The 18,440-nt window shown below is 51.0% G+C and overlaps 7 protein-coding genes across 7 annotated transcripts; 5 read left to right on the forward strand and 2 right to left on the reverse strand.

Moving 5' to 3' along the window:
* Positions 1–1,680: 1,680 nt before the first annotated feature.
* N7473_005572 (C1 family peptidase) lies at positions 1,681–2,574 on the forward strand (the record flags this gene model as incomplete). Its single annotated transcript, XM_057151512.1, has 1 exon — positions 1,681–2,574. One exon carries the CDS (start codon positions 1,681–1,683, stop codon positions 2,572–2,574), a length of 894 nt encoding a protein of 297 aa, XP_057009317.1.
* A 1,824-nt stretch (positions 2,575–4,398) lies between these two features.
* Positions 4,399–8,835, reverse strand: eaf1 (MYB and HSA domain protein; the record flags this gene model as incomplete). The annotated part of the gene is made up of 3 exons (XM_057151513.1): positions 4,399–8,467; positions 8,574–8,705; positions 8,792–8,835. The coding sequence occupies 3 exons, from the start codon at positions 8,833–8,835 to the stop codon at positions 4,399–4,401; spliced, it is 4,245 nt and encodes a 1,414-aa protein (XP_057009318.1).
* Positions 8,836–9,598: 763 nt separating this feature from the next.
* N7473_005574 (putative 60S ribosome biogenesis protein Mak11) lies at positions 9,599–11,147 on the forward strand (the record flags this gene model as incomplete). The annotated part of the gene is made up of 3 exons (XM_057151514.1): positions 9,599–9,860; positions 9,968–10,521; positions 10,581–11,147. 3 exons carry the CDS (start codon positions 9,599–9,601, stop codon positions 11,145–11,147), a joined length of 1,383 nt encoding a protein of 460 aa, XP_057009319.1.
* Positions 11,148–11,815: 668 nt separating this feature from the next.
* On the forward strand, positions 11,816–13,735 carry N7473_005575 (translation initiation factor eIF2 subunit gamma; the record flags this gene model as incomplete). Its single annotated transcript, XM_057151515.1, has 7 exons — positions 11,816–12,086; positions 12,154–12,241; positions 12,305–12,484; positions 12,557–12,975; positions 13,041–13,254; positions 13,307–13,639; positions 13,705–13,735. The coding sequence occupies 7 exons, from the start codon at positions 11,816–11,818 to the stop codon at positions 13,733–13,735; spliced, it is 1,536 nt and encodes a 511-aa protein (XP_057009320.1).
* Positions 13,736–14,529: 794 nt separating this feature from the next.
* N7473_005576 (zinc metalloprotease) lies at positions 14,530–16,180 on the forward strand (the record flags this gene model as incomplete). The annotated part of the gene is made up of 5 exons (XM_057151516.1): positions 14,530–14,544; positions 14,635–14,817; positions 14,886–15,632; positions 15,692–15,884; positions 15,948–16,180. The coding sequence occupies 5 exons, from the start codon at positions 14,530–14,532 to the stop codon at positions 16,178–16,180; spliced, it is 1,371 nt and encodes a 456-aa protein (XP_057009321.1).
* A 361-nt stretch (positions 16,181–16,541) lies between these two features.
* N7473_005577 (uncharacterized protein) lies at positions 16,542–17,051 on the reverse strand (the record flags this gene model as incomplete). Its single annotated transcript, XM_057151517.1, has 1 exon — positions 16,542–17,051. One exon carries the CDS (start codon positions 17,049–17,051, stop codon positions 16,542–16,544), a length of 510 nt encoding a protein of 169 aa, XP_057009322.1.
* Positions 17,052–17,485: 434 nt separating this feature from the next.
* N7473_005578 (mitochondrial 54S ribosomal protein bL34m) lies at positions 17,486–18,395 on the forward strand. Its single transcript, XM_057151518.1, has 2 exons — positions 17,486–17,666; positions 17,777–18,395. Exons 1-2 carry the CDS (start codon positions 17,593–17,595, stop codon positions 18,138–18,140), a joined length of 438 nt encoding a protein of 145 aa, XP_057009323.1. The 5' UTR covers positions 17,486–17,592; the 3' UTR covers positions 18,141–18,395.
* The last annotated feature ends 45 nt before the right edge of the window (positions 18,396–18,440 follow it).

An 18,440-nucleotide genomic window follows, 5' to 3' on the forward strand; every position in this document is an offset into this window, starting at 1 on the left:
ACAGGCCGGTCCAGAGCCTCAGGAGGGACCAATGGTTCATTCGAGTCCGAAAGCTCGCTTTTTTCCGCATCTAACCTCATGTCTTAACAGGAAGATTCCGTAATTCTCGCGACAGTCCGGTAGTCGTCAGATAGTGGGCGAACGAAACTGCCTTCTGCATGCAAACGACTCGCGGCTCGGTGGGATCGGTATCCGCCAATGGCCAATGATAGGCGCGAAAAGCCCTTCCGTTGCGGCCCGTACTTTAAAGATGATTATTCAGTGGCACCATCATGACAACCAGCACACAGCAAGGCGCCACAAATACAGTGTAATTTCTTTACCAATTACGAGGCTTCTGTTGTGTCACAATTCAAATGCAAAGGGAATATGCAGGTGAGACGCTCAAAGGACTTGAATACCGAATCCAGGCCTAGGACGCTGCATGTGTTCATGAAAAGGTCATGGCCGCGGCATGTTCTGAAAACGAGTTTCTAGCTGCAGATACGCCGTAGTAATGCCGGAAGTTGCGAGAAGAAGCATGGATCTCTCTCATCGGACATCTAATTGTCGGCCCATCTGGCCAGACGGCTCTTGGGCGCGAAGGGAGCGGAAAGTTCCTGAAACTTTAATTTTACCACCTGTGACCATGCTCTACGATATGATCACGATTATGATCCTGATTGGAAGGTTTTAGACCAACATTACCGTGCACAACATATCTAACCAACGACAGAATGCGGAGAGGTTTGCCACTTAGAAGCAGTGCAATGCTCCACATCGTCGGAATTATAGGTGTCATTTTGGAGTGGTATGAAACATCGAGTTTAAGAGCCGGCAAATTAGAGGTCGTATATCACCTCTAAAAGGGATTCTTAATTTAAGAGGCTTTTCCGGCATTATATATTGATTCAGATAGAATCATAGCTCCTGCAGATGAGTACTCCTATGTGGCTTTCAGGTGTCGTTATCTAGTCGACTAAGACGTAAATTCAAGTCCTAATGTGTAGTCAATCTGTTGAAGGTATTGGAACAGGCATAATGAATCTATAGTTCTTGCCGAGCAAGCATGTTAAGGGTGGTCATCTTATGATAACTACAATGTCGGTCTAGAGTCAAAGAGCCGGAATCTGATGATATCTTGTGATAAGGAAGTCGGACTGGATCTTGGTCTCTGCCTGGAAGAAATTCGTATATGTGGGGCTTCTCTCACTCTTGGTAGGTCTGCAAACAGATACATTAGGTTATTATGTCCTTCTAGCCTAAATATGCCCCAGCTCCACGCCCTTATCACCAAATATCATTATATTCCGGCTCTTTGATTCTAGACCGATATTATAGTCATCATAAGATGGTCGACCACCTTTAAGTCATAATCAACATCTGGCTTTTTGATTCTAGACCGATATTTGGTCATATGCTATAGCCTCCTTAGGTCATAAAAACGTAATCTATCCGTTTGCAGACTTATTGAGAGCGAGGGCAGGTCTCGACTTAGGAAAAGAATACTCTGAAAGCTAATGATTTATGACTTAGAAACCTATATAAGAATGCGACTCCTCATGCTGGTTTATGTTTAAATATCACCGTCCTATTCAAGATTTCCTCTATATTCACTACAAGCCTCTCCTGGACATTTTCCTCTTTGAAATATTTTAACCTTTTCCTAGTTCCACATAATTTCACCCAACCAGTTTCACCATGCCTGAGAGATTGACAAAGGAAGAGGCGAAGAAGACATACGTTCTGAATTGGAGGCCATCACCGCCAAGTGCAAGGCTAGGAGCGCCAAAGTTCACATTCAAACCCGAGTTTGACTCAACTGCTCTTCCAAGCGCGAAGGATCTGAGCCAGTATGACTCGCCTGTTAAAGATCAGGGTGATATTGGTTCATGCACCGCGTTCGCAGCAGTCGCAATCGTTGAGCATATTGCTAAACGGAATGATAAAATACCAGACTGGTCGGAGCTCTACTTGTATTACAATACAAGAGTGAAAGTACTCGGATGGCCCGCTAGCGACGACACAGGGGCTTACGTGCATTCGGCAATACAGGCTTTATATACGTACGGCGACGCTGGTGAAACTGATTGGCCATACGATACTTCAAAATTCGCAGTGGAGCCTCCATTAGCTTCCTATAGCAGAGGTTCTACAAACCAAGTTGTGAAAGCAGCTTATGTTGACACTTCTGTGGATGCCTTCCGTGCGGCAATCGCCGCTGGCTACCCTGTCGACATTGGCTTTTGGTGCTACTCGAACCTGTATGATCATATGGATTCTGGACTGGTCGATATGCCAAAACAGGGAGGATACATCATTGGAGGCCACTCTGTCATGCTTGTCGGTTATGATGACTATACTCGCCGGTTCAAGTTCAAGAATTCCTGGAGCACAAGGTTTGGTCAAGCAGGATATGGTTTTCTACCGTACGAGTATGTTTCAGGCTATACCCTCGATGAGCCTAAGCAAAGGCTTGTGTCAGACTGTTGGACGATTGCCAGCATTGAATTCGACAGTGACTTCGTGATATTGTACAACAACCCTCCGGAGAACGTGCCCGCTCCTTTTGCATTGACGGCCGTTGCCGCTTAAATTACGCCACTGACTACGTCTTCGTTGTTTTTGATTAAAAAGATTTTTTGACATCCTTCATATGATTTTTATTGAGAGGTTCAACACCTAAATGCTGCTTCGTCAATGTTCTCCTTTCCTCTGCTTTTGAGTGGCAATGTGATTTGAAGTCTTCCAAATTACGAGGTTCAACACCTCCCTCTGGATGAGAGTTGATACTTTCGAGATGGTGGACTCTCGAACGAAAAGTATTATTGCTCTGCAAGTCTATATAGTACTAATGGAGATTTCGCTCTTGAGAGACCTTCCAACATTGCCTGCAAGCTGAGACTTGATTTACGTGATAAGCGACTCGTATGAAGATTGCTAGCGTAATCCAAACTCGACTCTAACGTGTAGAATAACACCACACGGTAAGTTGCACTTACGACGATGTATTCATGTTCACCGTGACATTGGCGTAACCCAGCATGAGTCTCCTATACAACGAGGGCAAGCTAGGGATCCAATGAAAAAGACTGGACGTTTGTCTAAAGGAGTGCTGCGTCCACAGTTACAGCGGAGGTAAGGCGTTCACGAAATGGTTCAATGCAATTCGATCGAGGCTGTACCAAGTGCGAAGAGAATCTTGAGCTGTTGGGCTATTCATGATCAGGGGGACTAATTTTTGGAGACACCAACGATTCCGTCCGCACTCTAAAGCGCCGGACTACGTGGCCTGTCTCGACTGTTTTGAAACGACCCGTGTAATTGTGATGGATTCCCGTTGGTCTCCTGGCTGCACAAATAGAGCTATGTCCGTGCTTTAGACTATGACAGCTTATTAGTTCATTGTCTCTCTATGGTATGAGCCTTCATGTGCAATCGATTGCAGTTTAGCATCGATTGGACTATTTTTCTAGAGTACAAGGCCTACAGCATTTAACGGTGGTCGTGCACAGAGGGTGAGTCTCACCCGGTCTCACCCCTCATCTTACCCTGTCTATTGTGCACTCACCCTCGCTCACCCTAGTCGCACGACCATGAAGCGGCGATCATCCGTTTCCCCACCAAGCTAAACTATTTTATTTGCTAGGATTGGCAAATGGTGCGTGGCTTAAGTACGGCTGAGCGGACGGGAAGCCCTGTTCTCCACACCCTATGGTCGTATGTGATAGACAGGACAGCACATAGATATAAGTAGTGGAGCAGGAAAGCCAGATAAACCGTAATTGCACTTGATAAACATGTCGAGCATACCAGATGACTTGTTGTGGCTGTGTGCTGGGTGGGTAGAATCCCCGCAGACACCACAGTTGATCTTCCTTTGTCGGATCTGAGAAGCCCTAGTTAGACGAGAATAATCCTCTTACTATACCCATGGTAAAGTGCCAGTGGCACAGCGTATGTACCATGAGAGCTTACACGATACGGATACAATCGAGTCAATACGGGGTGATAAGATTCGAAACTAATCATACAATTCGTACTCGTGAGTGAATGGGTGTAGCGAAAACCGACCCAAAATTTTCGCCCGTCCCAGAAGATAATACATGCCCAAATCCAACATAATTCAAGGACACTGGTAACCAGAAGCCAGTGCCACATTTGGTTCATTAGATTAATGAACACGCCAGAGGGGGCGGACAAGAGTAAAGGTGGAATCCGAGCACGCAGGGAAGATTTCAAGGATGGCGTGGGGGTGGTAAAAATAAAAGCAAGGTGCGCCGATGATATCCCGGACCACCAACGCAGAAGAACAGGGGGGAAATAAATCAAAGTAAAAAAGGGTAAAGGTGGAAGTATGTACATGTGAAGAGGAAGGGGTAAAGCAGCGTAAGCAGTGCGTCAAACCAACATGGTTTCTTAGCTGCTCGCTGTCTGGGCAGGGGGAGGGTGTGGGCTCTTACTTGAGCCTTGCACCGCACCAGCTTGGGCGCTGCCACTGCGCTGGGTTTGTGGGGTTGCACTCCGGCTGGCCTGGGGAACGGCCCCATTCACTGCTGGCGAGCTGGTGACGTTGACACGGTTCTGTGGATTGTTTTGAGGAACACGCATCATTGGAGAGAACCCTTGATTCTGAGGTACTTGCATGGCGGAACCACCGTTTGGCATGCCAGGCTGCTGAGGAGCTTGGAAGTTCCCGTCGTGGGGAACCTGATAATTGGCTTGCACGTTGTTCATACCGCCCGCGGCAGCGTTCATGGCGGCCTGTTGAGACATACGTTGTTGCTGATACTGGTTGAGGCGCTCAGTGGCAAGCTTGTTTACTTGGTCCGCAGGAAGATTAGGGTTGGCCCTTTGAATCTGACTCTGGAAGGTACTGATAGTAGGAACCACGCCACCCGACAGAGGGTTGGGTTGAGCCATGCGAGGCGAGGGAGTCGAAACTCCCTGTGGAGTGCCGTTGTGGAAGGATGGGCTCTGAATACCACCCTGAGCTTGTAGAGCAGCGATCATAGCAGGGTTGCTGGGGGCGCCATTGACACTGGGCACATTGAGGTTCGGAGAGTGCGATCCTTGCGGCACAAACTGTTGATTGTGGAACTGCTGCTGGGCCTGCTGAGGCTGTCCGGTCGGTTGAGGAACTTGCTGCTGGCGGGATTGCAACAAACGCTGCTGCTCTTGCAAGCGGTTCGCCTCACGTATCACTCGGGCGTTATCGGGAGATGCTTGCATCGGCATTCCAGGTCGGGCACCCACGTTCGGCATCTGACCCTGAGGCATCATTTTCATGGCCATTGGATTGGCTGGAATTTGCCCGTTGACTGGTGCTGCCCCAGCTGGCATACCTTGCATGGCCTGAGCACGAGCCTGGTTGACAGCCACATTAGGAGCCATCCCAGCAGGAATCCCGTTCGGAGCACCGTTCACCATAGCGGCATTAGGTGCGTTCGGAGGCAGATTGTTGGGCCTGCCCGGAGCATTCATCATTTGCTGCGGTGGCTGTTGCTGGTTAGGCAGCTGCCCGCCACGTTGAGCAACCATGCTAGCCCTTTGCTGAGCGATCATCTGCTGTCGGTACTGCTCCTGTCGCTCCTGGAGCTTCATCTCTCGTTCGTGCTTAAGGCGACTGAACTCTGCCGGTGAGGAGATTGGAGGTTTGGGCTGGTTGACCTCATTCGCCTTCCTCAACGAAGCGAGATGAGATGCATGCTGCTGCTTTTGCAAAATCGTTTCCCGCTTCTTGGCTAGCTTCCGCATGGCATCAAGCAATGCTAGATGTCTTGACGACCTACGCCTGTCCACGCGTAAGGGCTGAGTAGTTCGCCGACGAATGGGCTGCTGTGGCTGACCATTGTTGGCCGCTTGCTGCTGTTGCTGCTGGGCGGCCTGCTGTTGAGCCAGGACAGTACGCTGGGCAGTCTCAAGTCTCTGATGGTAAGCCCGGAAGTACTGCGTCTTAGACATATCCGCTGGTAGGCCTTCCAGGCCCACCCAGCGCTCGAAACATTCCCAAGGGGTCCGTCTCTCAGCTCCAGACGTGAAAATTGATGGTGAAGTCAGGCAACTAGAGATAAGAGACCAGTTGTAAGAATATTCCTTGACCAGACGACGGAGCTCGTCATCTTCTGACACGGTCCACTGAGAAGACTGCCGCGATTCGAAAAATCCAACCGACGGCATTGGATGCTCGGTGGGGGGCCGGAAGGAGTGACCAGGGTGGATGCGATCACGAATGGGCTTGTTCTCTGGACGGAAGAGAGCGACGTTGGTTTGCTCCGGCGGCAAATCTGCGATGCGATGCTCTGAGGCAGAACCGTATTGAGAATAGTCATATCGGGTGTGTTTACGGGGACGCTCATCGTCTTGGTGAAAAGTGATCTTGGTAGAAGCAAACTTCGAAACCGGAAGTAGGTCCTGCTTCCAAGCGGAGTCCGGAAGGTCTCTAAAGGAGGGCTTCTGAGTCTCGCGGACAAAGCGAACAGGCTCGTAAAATGGCAATTCGTCCAGTAGCTTCTCTGCCGAAGGAGTCATGTCAATAGAGAAATTGAATTCGTCAGAGCCCAATGAGAAGATAGCTGCAGGGGCCACGGTATCGTGGAGATCGTGCCGAGGCTCCTCATTGAACCCATCGCTGACCGATTCCTCTTCAGCGGATGGTACTAGATCAGGGGTAGGGTGAGATGCCGCAAATGTCTCGTCGCCTGTTTCTTCCGAGGGGGACGCCACGCCAAGCTTCGATGCATCGCATCCGACTGATCTTGGCGAGGGGATTTTGGCATTCAAACGAAGAAGTGAGCGGTGTTCGTCATCGCTATTAACGTACTCCGCACACCAATCGGCACAGCTCTTCGCTGCTGCTAGCTTCCACTTCCGCTCCTCGCGGAAATCCGTGCGCATCCATTTCATATGATCCAACATGACATCCAAATGGCTAAATGAGCGAGGGGGTTCAGCTGATCGCTTCATTTGCCGAAGAGGCCATCGATTGGCATTCTGCAGGGCGTAGATGCGCCGAAGTGTACGGCAGTCCATCTGCTCTTGGTACTCCAAAAGGTGATTGGACGTGCTTAGCGTCTTGTGGGCGGATGCGAGAAGAGTGTTGAGATTGGTTCCTCTCGGGGGAGCATAAGCTCTGTTCAAGAACAACGTGAACAGATAGTCCTGTTCCTCGTTCAACTTGGCAACCGCATCGCCCGAGTCCCAGCTCACAAGGTCCATAGACTCAGCCTTGTCTTGCAAAGATGAAGGTTGCTTGGGGAAAACGACGGTTGAAACCCTGGTTCTTTCCTTCTCCCGGTCCTTGCGGTCCTTGAACCGCATACGAGCAAGACTTTCGGGCGTCTGGGGTTCAACCGTTGCATGACTTTTGTCGTGGGCCACATGCCTTGGGGTCTCGCCCAGGATTTCGGAAACAGACTTATGGCGGATGGCTCCAGACGAAACACGAGTTGTCATTCGCAGTTGGGGTATTTCGGGTTGAGTGGGTGGAAGCGATACTGGCTTCTTGGTCTCTGTAGGTGTTTCGCCAACGGGCTGACCTCCATCTGTTGTCAATTGCTCAGTAGGAGACAGTCGTTCCGTCCCAGTAGCAACCGTTCTAGTGGAAAGCTTTGGTTCCTGGATTGCGACCAAAGGTTCCTGGTCGACATCCATTTGATCTTGATCGGCGGGGGCCTTCGCAGTTTCCTGAACGGCCTTGTCGGTCAACGGTAGGCCATTGGTACTGGCCCGTCGTAGTGACTGAGCTTCCTCCATTCGTAGTTGCTCATCTGGCGTCGACGGGATGAGACCTGGACGGGGTTGCATGGAACGGCTATCCTTGGGGCTTTGGCGGCCAAGCTTCCTGACCTCGGCGACCTCTTCTCCGGGGCTAGTATCGGGTGATGCGGCGACAGGAATAGGAGTATTTGTGGAGTAAGGGTCGATTGATGACGCTGGTGAGAGAGGTTGTTCGGGGTGTGAAGGACCTAGTGTGAGAGAGGGTCGCGCGTCCGATTTCTTGCGGGGGAGGTTGGTAGGAGGAATTTCTAGAGAGGAGGGAGCTGTTCCGGTTGCCGCAGCGAGTTGCGCTGCACCAGAAGAGACCGTAAGCTCTGCTGCATTGTGGTCTTGAGGGCCGAGACGGGTCGCTGGCACAGATATGTTCGCTTTCTGATCGGCAACGGGCTGAGTGGATGGTGCAGTCGCGGTAGAGACTTCGAGGCCTTCGGCAATCGGGAGAACGGGCGCAGCTGGTTGATTTGATTCCGGGGCAACCTGTGGGATAGATGCAACGCCAGGTGTTGCGGCCAAGTTAGACCCGCCTTGCGGACTTGTCCCAGGCGGAGGCAGAGCGGCGCGACCATCGATTGTCGGTGGCGGAGTGATCCCAGCAGCTTGCTGAGACTTTACCTCCGCGGTAATAGCAGGCGTGACAGGCTTCCTCGTCGGCGAACGCGCACGCACATGGGTAGGCAACGGCAGGGTAGCTTCGTCGAAGTAACGCCCTCTGCGGGAGGCATTAGTATATGGCGCATTTTGAATTGCGTAATATTATTGATAGAGGCGGCCAAATGCAAAAGAATCAAGTGAAGTGAAGAAGAGAAGGGACTTACTTGGTGAGGTCGTTGGCGTCGAGGAAGGCCTGTTCTTTCTGCTGGTAGAGAGAGTCGGCGGTCGCGCCCTCAAAACCCACGGTCGCATAATACAACTCGGTCAGTTTTCGCTTGCGCGACAACAAACAGTTTCTGGGCCAAAATTAGCCAAAACTCCATCGTCCGCTGGCCTTACAGGTCTCTTTCAGGAATTTTCGAATTTTGCGATTGATACTTACGCGATCTCATCGTTCTTAGACCGGAGAAGCTCGTCGCGGAGCATGAGGTCTATCTTGGGGAAACAGCATCCGATTAACGCGGGGAGGAAGGGAGTGGATTGACCAAGGTCATTCAGATTGGAAAAATCGCTCGAAATGATGAAATCAGATGTTGTTGTCGCGTGAAGCGATGGGAGGCAAGAAAGGGAGGACTTTTCTGTACGGGTTGGCACGGGAAAAAAGGGAAGCGCTGGGGAGCGGGTGGTGGTGAAGGTATGGTACAGTAAAATTACAGCGTGCCAAGGGCTTCAAGGGGAACGGGCAAAGCAAAGCAAAGGGGATCACGACCGCCTTCTGGGGGCGCAATTTAGGACTAAACCAGTTGTAACAATTTTCGCTAAGCAGTTTCTACGGTCTATTTAGTGGTAAAGAGAAAGTATCATGGTCAAGTTTGGCGATGCAGCACCAACTGGTTGAAGGTGCAACTTGTATGTAATGTGTGTAATTCTACAGCCTCAGGCTTTTCATGACCAGCATTCCACCAAGGCCGCTTGCGAACTGGTCGACACCTCAGGCACAATGACAAGGATCAGGATTTTTCAGGCATTCCACGGTGGTGATGTCAGGCAGTAAGGCAGTAAGGCATTAAGGCCAATGGCTATCCGGCCCTAAGGTGTCAAGGCCAACATCCATTCAGGCAACACGGCATCCACTTTCCTATCAGTGAAGCTGATAACACGCAGAAAAAAAATGCTACGGGAAAGCCGCTCGTCTGCTAGCCCAGCTTTTGCATCTCCCCCATAACCCATCTTTGAATTGTCTGAGACCATGGTCAAGCGCAAGCGTAACGATACCTCCAAGGAGGACAAGCCTGTTGAAACCCCCGCCAAAACAGTCAAATCGGCCCCGACCCCGTCGCAAGCTCCCGATGCAGTTGTTACCATCCAAGTGGTTACAGGCTCCTACGAACGAGTGCTGCATGGATTCACGGCTGGTTTCGCGGCCTCCACTTTGAACACCAAGGACGAAGCTTCTAACGAGTCCGATCCTTCAATTCAATGCGTCGACACTTTCTTGTTCGAGGCCCATGGTTCCGCAATTCGCTGCCTCGCCCTCTCCCCGCTGCCCAAAGCCACCGACTCGGCGGACGCTCAAAAGGTCTTCCTGGCCTCCGGATCGACTGATGAGAGAATTCAGCTGTACTCTCTTTCAGCCGCTCCCCCGCCGTGAGCGATGAATACCCTTCGGTGCCGACATTGGCCGGAAACAAAATCCTCGAGAACCCCAAGAACCGTGAGCTAGGATCGTTGTTGCACCACTCGGCCAGCATTACTGCCCTTAGCTTCCCCTCGCGCAGCAAGCTGCTTGCAGCCGGTGAGGATAATGAAATTTCCATCTCCAAAACTCGTGACTGGTCCGTTGTCTCGACCATCAAAGCTCCACACCCTAAGGTCCAAGGCCGCCCCAGCGGTGACACAGCGCCGCCAGGTGCAGCTCCATCTGGTGTGAACCACTTTGCGGTCCACCCCAGTATGAAGTTGATGCTGAGCGTGGGCAAGGGTGAGAAGTGTATGCGACTCTGGAACTTGGTGACGGGCAAAAAGGCCGGTGTGTTGAACTTTGGACGAGAGATTCTCGTGAGTGTCAAGGAGGGCAAATGGAGTAGTGGAGAGGGTCGCCGTCTGGCATGGAATGCCGCCGGTGAAGAATTCGCAGTGGCTTTCGAATGGGGTGCCGTGGTTTTTGGAGTTGTAAGTTTACTCGAGTTGATTTACACACTTTTGTGTCTCATTCTAATGTTTCAATATAGGACTCGACTCCCAAGTGCAGACTTCTCCCCAGCCCTCGAAGCAAGATTCACCAAATGAAATATATCTCTTTGGCCGGTGACGATGACGAGAAGAAAGACCTTCTCGCCGTCTCTACAGAGGATGGTCGTGTCATCTTATATTCGACTACGGTTCTGCAAGATGCCGAGGAGGGTGATGACTCTACCATTCCCCACGCTACTCCGGTGGCCCAGGTTGGTGGCAAGCAAGCAGGTCTTCCCGGTCGTATCAAGGATTTCGAGGTCTTGAGCCTGGAGGAGCAGGCATCTGAGATCAGCAACGACTTCCTGTTGGTGACTGGAAACAGCGATGGAGTCGTTCGTGTGTGGAAGGTTAATGGAAAGTCTCTGGTTCCTGCAAAGAAGTCGAAGGATACAATTCGCCAAACTGGCAAGCTCCTGACGACATATGAGACCGGAAACCGCATCACATGCCTGGCAGCCTTCATTATGCTGCCGGCTGAGGATCCTTCGACTCTCTTTGACTCGGCGGATGAAGAGTCCGAAGAGGAAGAGGAGGAATCTGAGAGTGATGAGGATGACGAGTGATTTGCTTGTGCCGGTGTTTTCGGCCATTGTATATACCCATTGTACTGTTAGACCCGGATGTATTGAGACACGCCAAATAAAAGTTTGCATACAAGTTTGCATGAAGCTATCTATTTCATTTTCATTTTCCTGGATTATTTTGAATTACTAGTATTACAGGTTAAGAGGAAGAGACAGACGTAGTATATGTAGTTAGCTGCTGTGTACACTTGACTCATAACTACTTCCAGACAACCCCCGCGGCCAAAGCCACACTGATCTTGAAAACAGAAAGTCGACCCCAGATACAAAATATTCAGCGAGATGTCGTGAAATTTCTATCACAACTAATGATGGTTAATATTCAAAGGTTTCAAAATCATCCCTAATAAACAGCCTTGGTCATCGTCCTTACGTAGCGGTAGTAGCACATTGTAGCCTCTTTGTTCCCGCCCAGCCAGAGGGACACCGCCCGCTCGCTCTCCACTGCACAAAACCCCACCACCACTACATTCTTCGATCATATCGCCGCCCACCAGCAATTTTCATCCAACCTCTCCCTCCGTCCACCACCGGAACCTTCTCCTTCTCCCGCCAGCTTTCTCGATATCCGACGGGAAAGAGCCACTCCGCTTGCTATATTTGAAGCTGGGAAGACCGCTGCTGAACGCGCGATCGATTTTTTCAATATGGCTACCAACGGCGATTTCTCCGATGAGTCCCTCCCGGGCAGCCCCAACCTCGATGCCACCAACGCCCAGGATTTTGACGACCAGGAGCCTCTCGATGAGAAGCCCCTCAAGTCCGCGATGAAGAAGTCCGCTGCCCCGCCTCCCGAGGCTCCCAAGCGTCCCTGGCTCCCTGAGCAACCCGACCCAACTACCCTGGATCTCTCCACACTCACGCCCTTGTCCCCCGAAGTCATTGCCCGCCAGGCTACTCAGAACATCGGTACCATCGGTAAGGCTGCCATAGGTCGGACGTGCCATTCGCGAGCTCGGTTACTAACCAAGTTCGAATTCAATAGGGCACGTCGCACACGGTAAGAGTACGGTTGTGAAAGCTATTTCAGAGGTTCAGACCGTCCGATTCAAGAACGAGTTGGAGCGTAACATGTAGGAGGCCCTCTATGCTCTGGACTATCGAAGTCAGCCGCTAACATTGAATCATCTTGAAAGTACTATCAAGCTGGGTTATGCGAACGCCAAGATCTACAAGTGTGACAATCCCGCTTGCCCTCGGCCAACATGCTACAAGAGCTACAACAGTGCGAAGGAGATTGACCCACCCTGTGAGCGTGATGGCTGTGAGGGAACATACCGTCTCCTGCGCCATGTGTCCTTCGTTGACTGCCCCGGGTGAGTTACTGGCAACGTTATCTTGGCCGAGAAGCTTGGAATAAGCTAATATCTTTTTTCGCCTTTCGCTAGTCACGATATTCTCATGAGTACCATGCTGTCAGGTGCCGCCGTCATGGATGCTGCCCTCCTTCTCATTGCCGGAAACGAAACCTGCCCCCAGCCTCAGACCTCCGAGCATTTGGCTGCCATTGAGATCATGAAGCTCAGCCACATGGTCATCCTGCAGAACAAGGTCGATCTGTTGCGCGAGGAGAGTGCTCTGCAACACTACCAGTCTATTCTGAAGTTCATCCGCGGTACCGTCGCCGATGGCTCCCCCGTTATCCCCATCTCCGCTCAGTTGAAGTACAACATCGACGCCGTCAACGAGGCTCTCGTTTCTCTGCCCATGCCCATCAGGAATTACAGCGAGACTCCTCAGCTTATGGTCATCAGAAGTTTCGATGTTAACAAGCCTGGTGCGGAGATTGATGAGCTTAAGGGTGGTGGTAAGTTTCGCCGAAACTCTAGGCCTATCTCACTCGTGACAAGTCGCTAATGGTTTCAATCATAGTTGCCGGTGGTTCCATTCTTCAGGGTGTGTTGAAGGAGAACGATGAGATTGAGATCCGTCCCGGTCTCGTCACCAAGGATGAGGCCGGTAACATTCAGTGCCGTCCCATTTTCTCCCGCATCGAGTCCCTGTTCGCCGAGAACAACCCTCTGCGCTTCGCTACCCCCGGTGGTCTTATCGGTGTTGGTACCCGCATTGATCCCACCCTCTGCCGGTATGTGTTGCTCACATCATTCCTTCTCTCGAACCTCACTAATTTCTTGCAGTGCTGATCGTCTGGTCGGTTTCGTCCTTGGCCACCGTGGCCGCCTCCCTGCCATCTACACCGAGATCGAGGTCAACTACTTCCTGCTCCGCCGCCTGCTTGGTGTCAAGACTGCCGATGGCAAGCAAGCCAAGGTTGCCAAGCTGGCTAAGAACGAGGTTCTGATGGTTAACATTGGTTCCACTGCCACCGGTGCTAAGGTTCTGGGTGTCAAGGCCGATGCTGCCAAGCTCAGCCTGACCAGCCCTGCCTGCACGGAGATTGGTGAGAAGATTGCCATCAGCCGAAGAATCGAGAAGCACTGGCGTCTGATTGGTTGGGCCAACATTGTTGCGTATGTATCCCTTTGCAAATTCTTTCTCCTGATATGTTCATGGCTAACCATCCGTTTCTTCACAGTGGTAACACCATCGAGCCTATTGCGCACTAAATTAGTGTGTCTCAAGTGACGTCCAGTCCCGAGTGGTCGGAAACCGGGAAGAGAGATGTTGTATGAGGAAAATTTGGCAGATGAAATGCTGTCATTTCCTTCGTCAACGGCACTCCAACCGCTCGCTTTCACTCGGGTTCACGATCCGCGGTATACGATCGCAAAAAGTTTTACGGTTATGACGAGTCGGAAAAAGTGAAGGCATGACATTTACAGATTCCCCCGGCTGAATAGAGAGGAGTGTTTTTTCCGAAAATTTTACACCGTCTCCTAGTCCAATGAGGCGCCTTGAATATACCTGCAGCCTTTCGATATGGCTTACAGTAGGATGCTGGCGGGTTTGGATTGAGACGGGGTAGGGTATGAGTCACGTTGACGAAGAAGGAGTGTACTTCTTTTTCTTTTATGTGTTCTAGGGAGTTGTATTGAAGAGGCTTCTTTTACCTGATTTTCTTTTTTCATTTGTTATTGTGTCTGCATGGCCAGGCCTGATGTAGATGGATACAGGTCTTGCTTCAAAGCCCATAGCGGGGCGGAATAAGTGCTATGGAAAATGAAGAATTTTATTGCATCTCATACTTTCAATTCAGATTTCGAAGCAAGAATCTACAATAAGTAAAGAAACAGAAAGAAATGGTTCGATACTGTCAAGTAGCAGGGTCTAAATGATGCTGGTTCCTGCATTGATCGCCGAGTCCCGGCCCCAGTAATCTGACTAAGGCAACCCGCAATAACAAAGTAGCTTCTTTGGCCTTTCGAGCATCTCTCCCTTAACAACGTCGCGCATCTGCACCATGTGGATTCTTGAGGTGAGTCTTTGATTCTAGAAATGAGTGGTTTAGTTCTCATTTCAAGGTGTTTCTTTGGACAATCGTCACTGACCGCCCCATGATCACTAGCAACTCGCGCGTCTTCTCGACCGTCCGCTCTTCCCATGGAAGAACGTGCTCGTGGGGTTCTCCCTGGGCCAGTTCGTCCTTGAGGGCCTCCTGTCTCTCCGACAGTATAAGGTTCTCCAAAAGACAAAGGCTCCTAAGGTCCTCGAGGGTGAGGTCACCCAAAAGGTCTTTGATCAAAGTCAGGTATGACGTCGCGCAACGAATAAATGGAACGTGTACAGATGCTTATCAGCGATGCAATGGATTTTTAGGCGTATGGTCGCGCCAAGGCTAAGTTTGGCATCGTTTCCGGTCTCTATGGTCAAATCCAGAATCTTGTTTTCGTCTACGGCGATATCCTTCCCAAGCTTTGGGGTGTCGCGGGCTTCGTATTGGCGCGGTACTTCCCCGATCGATTCCAGGGCGAGATCTCGCAAACGCTTTTGTTCATCTTCGGTTTCAACATCCTCAGCACTATCCTCTCGCTTCCGATCTCGTACTACAACACTTTCGTGCTGGAGGAGAAGTTCGGTTTCAACAAGCAGACTCTCAAGCTTTGGGTAACGGATATGCTCAAGGGTCAGATGCTGGGCATTGTTCTGGGAACTCCGATTATCAGCGCTGTCCTCAAGATTGTTCAGAAGACTGGTAACTCTTTCTTCTACTACCTGTGGCTCTTTGGAGTCTTCGTTCAGGTCTTCGCCATCACTATCTACCCCATTGCTATCCTACCCTTGTTCAACAAGCTGTCCCCTCTGCAGCCTGGTGAGCTCAAGACTGGTGTTGAGAACCTTGCCAAGAAGCTCAAGTTCCCCCTCTCGGAGCTGCACGTCATTGATGGCAGCAAGCGTAGCGCCCACAGCAATGCTTACTTCTATGGTCTGCCTTGGAAGAAGCACATTGTCATCTACGACACCCTGCTCGAGAAGAGCGAGTCTCAGGAGGTTGTCGCCGTCCTGAGCCATGAGCTCGGTCACTGGAGTTTGAGCCACACCACCAAGCTCTTCGGCATTGCCCAGGTATACGAGAAACCTAAGCTATCCATTCATCTTGAATCGTTTATTAATATGCTCTATAGTTCCACATGTTCTACATCTTCGCTCTGTTCTCCGTCTTTGTCAACAACAAATCTCTCTACCAGTCCTTCGGTTTTGTCAAGGAGCAGCCTATCATGATCGGCTTCCTGCTCTTCTCGGATGCTCTCGCACCCATGGACGCCGTCGTGAAGCTCCTGATGAACATCCTGAGCCGCAAATTTGAGTTCGAGGCTGGTATGTCACTTGTCCCTTCTGGTTTCACACCTAACCTTTACTAATCCTGCCTTCTCTCTGCAGATGCCTTCGCCCAGGGTCTCGGATTCTCTGATGAGCTCGCCTCCTCGCTGCTCAAGCTGCAGATCCAGAACCTTAGCACCATGGATGCTGACTGGATGTACGCTAGCTATCACTACTCGCACCCCATCCTGACTGAGCGTCTTGCCGCTCTGGGCTGGAAGGGTGGCAAGGTCACCGATCTCAAGGAGGAGGACAGTGAGAAGCCGGCCAAGGCTGCGGATCGCGAGCTGTAGCCGTCAACAGCATAGGAGTGAAAATCTTTGGGGGCGTATGTGGCGGGTGATATAAATGAATGGGTTTGCAGGGAAGCACAAGGCTCAAGGCTTCCATTATGATTCGGATTGGGCCATTTGCTGAAATTTGGCACCACTCTGTCTATTGGGCTAAAACGACACTTTTTGTCCAGACATGAAATGCATGCAGTTTTCACATATCCAACCAACCAGAAACATTTCCAGTAGCCGGGGAGGGAAACATATACCAGGGAAAAGAGGTATAACCAAGTATAGAAACCAGAAAGAAAATAAGAAAAAACTCCGACCCAATGCAACAACGCCCATATCTCAAAGATCCAGCCAGAAACAGAAAAGCAAATCAATCCGAATCAACATCCTTCTTAGCCTTAGCCTTCTTCTCCGCCAACCGTCTCTCCTTCTTCCTTCTCTTCCGCTCCTCCTTATCAACAGCAGCCGACTGCTCCTCCTGCTCCGCAAACGCCTCCGCCTCAGTCTCCATCTCAACATCCTTCATCTCCAAATCATCCTTCTCGCCCTCCTCGCCTTTCTCGTTCGCGGCCGCCGCAACGGGAACATCCAGGTAATCCTCGCCAGGATTCTGCTTCTGGACGGTAAGATCACGGCCCAGCACCTCGCCGGCCAGACCGGCTTGCACACGCTTGAGGTTGTGGAGGATCAGGTTAGGCGCGGCGGAGGTTGTGCGGGAGACGGGGCCGCTTTCGTTGACGCTGGCGTTGGGCTGGAGGGAGGCGTCTGTTCGGGCGCGCTCGAGGTACATGGCCAGAAACTCGTGCGCTTCGGATTGGGAGATTGGTTTGGTAGTGAGCACCGTGGTGGGTGGGAGGGCGACGGGGCCTTGGGCGCTCATTTTGATGGGCGCTAGTGGTCTATAGAGATGTGGTTGTGGTGTTCCAGAAGAGACGATTAGACGCTGGAGTATTGTACCTGAACCTGGGGCCAGGTATAGTGTGGATCAGGCCGGAGATGGGATCTTTGGAGAGTATTGGTGAAGTCGTTAAACTTCTTGAAGCATTTGCGACAAAAAAGTTTCGTGACGCTAGTCCTAATCGGGTAGCATCACCCATCTATAAGAACAGTACAACACCGAAACTATGTACTTGATTTTGCTATAATTAGGATATATAGTAAGATTTAGTCAATTGAAACTTGTACATATACCTAGGTTATTCTCTATCCCCTTTGTATAATTGTATTGTGGCTGTTTATTCCTAACTGTATCAACGGGCTCCGTGGCTGCGGCTCCGCGCTTAATTTTCTTTCGAACTTCCGAACCACCGCAACATCCAACTACTCGACAGCCAGCGACGACCGCCAGCCCGCTCAACCACAATTATACCCACCACAACCACTTCAATCTCCCGCATATCACACAGACAACTCAAATCAATATGCTCTGTCTCCGCTGCAGGGCTCTGCCCTCCCTCCGAACCCCGGTGTCCACCATGCGCACCTCCATGAATAAGTATGCCAAACCTCCCACGCGAGTCTCAACCAGACACTCCAGCCCCGAACCACCTCAGCCAAACCCTTTGAGTCTCTCAGCTCACTAACAAAACCATCTCCTCAATCCAGAATCTCCCAATTCACCCCGCAAACAACCACCACACCCACCACCCTCCTCTCCTCCCGACCTTTCTCCTCCACTCTCCTCTCCACGCCAACCCGCCTCCAACCAGGCCAGACTTCTCAGACTCTCTCTTCCCGGCTCAGCCCTTCGACATCCGCCCTCTTCACCCCGTCCATCTCATCACTGCTTCCTCTCCAGAGCCGTTCTTTCTCCGCCACGGCCGCTCTGGGCGTTAAGCGTAACACGTTCCGGCCCTCGCGCCGGGTGCAGAAGCGTCGCTCGGGTTTCTTGGCTCGTAACACTGATAGGAAAGGGCGGTTGACTCTTATTCGTCGGCGGTTGAAGGGGCGGAAGGCTATGAGCTGGTAAAGGGTGTTTGTATGGGGATTTGGAGAGATTGTCGTGGGACTTGAGAGGGTGAGGTACCCCCAGTGTCTTATTGAGGGTACATGACTCGTCTTGTCTCTACGGACTGGGGATTGTTGAGGCATTGAGGTATTGAGGCGGGATATGTCAGGCCAGTGTGTGTGGCTTTTTGTACCATATTTACCTTTCCTTCCGGTGGTGTTGAAACACCTGGAAGGGATGTTGTGGAGATTATACTCATTTCAGCAATGTTTTTCTGTTAGTTTCTTATTTGTTTCCCTGTAAAAGTATGTCGAGACATGT

Source organism: Penicillium subrubescens (assembly GCF_028828155.1).
Source record: "Penicillium subrubescens strain IBT 31985 chromosome Unknown utg000004l_segment0_segment0, whole genome shotgun sequence".
In the NCBI taxonomy this organism is placed as follows: Eukaryota; Fungi; Ascomycota; class Eurotiomycetes; order Eurotiales; family Aspergillaceae; genus Penicillium; species Penicillium subrubescens.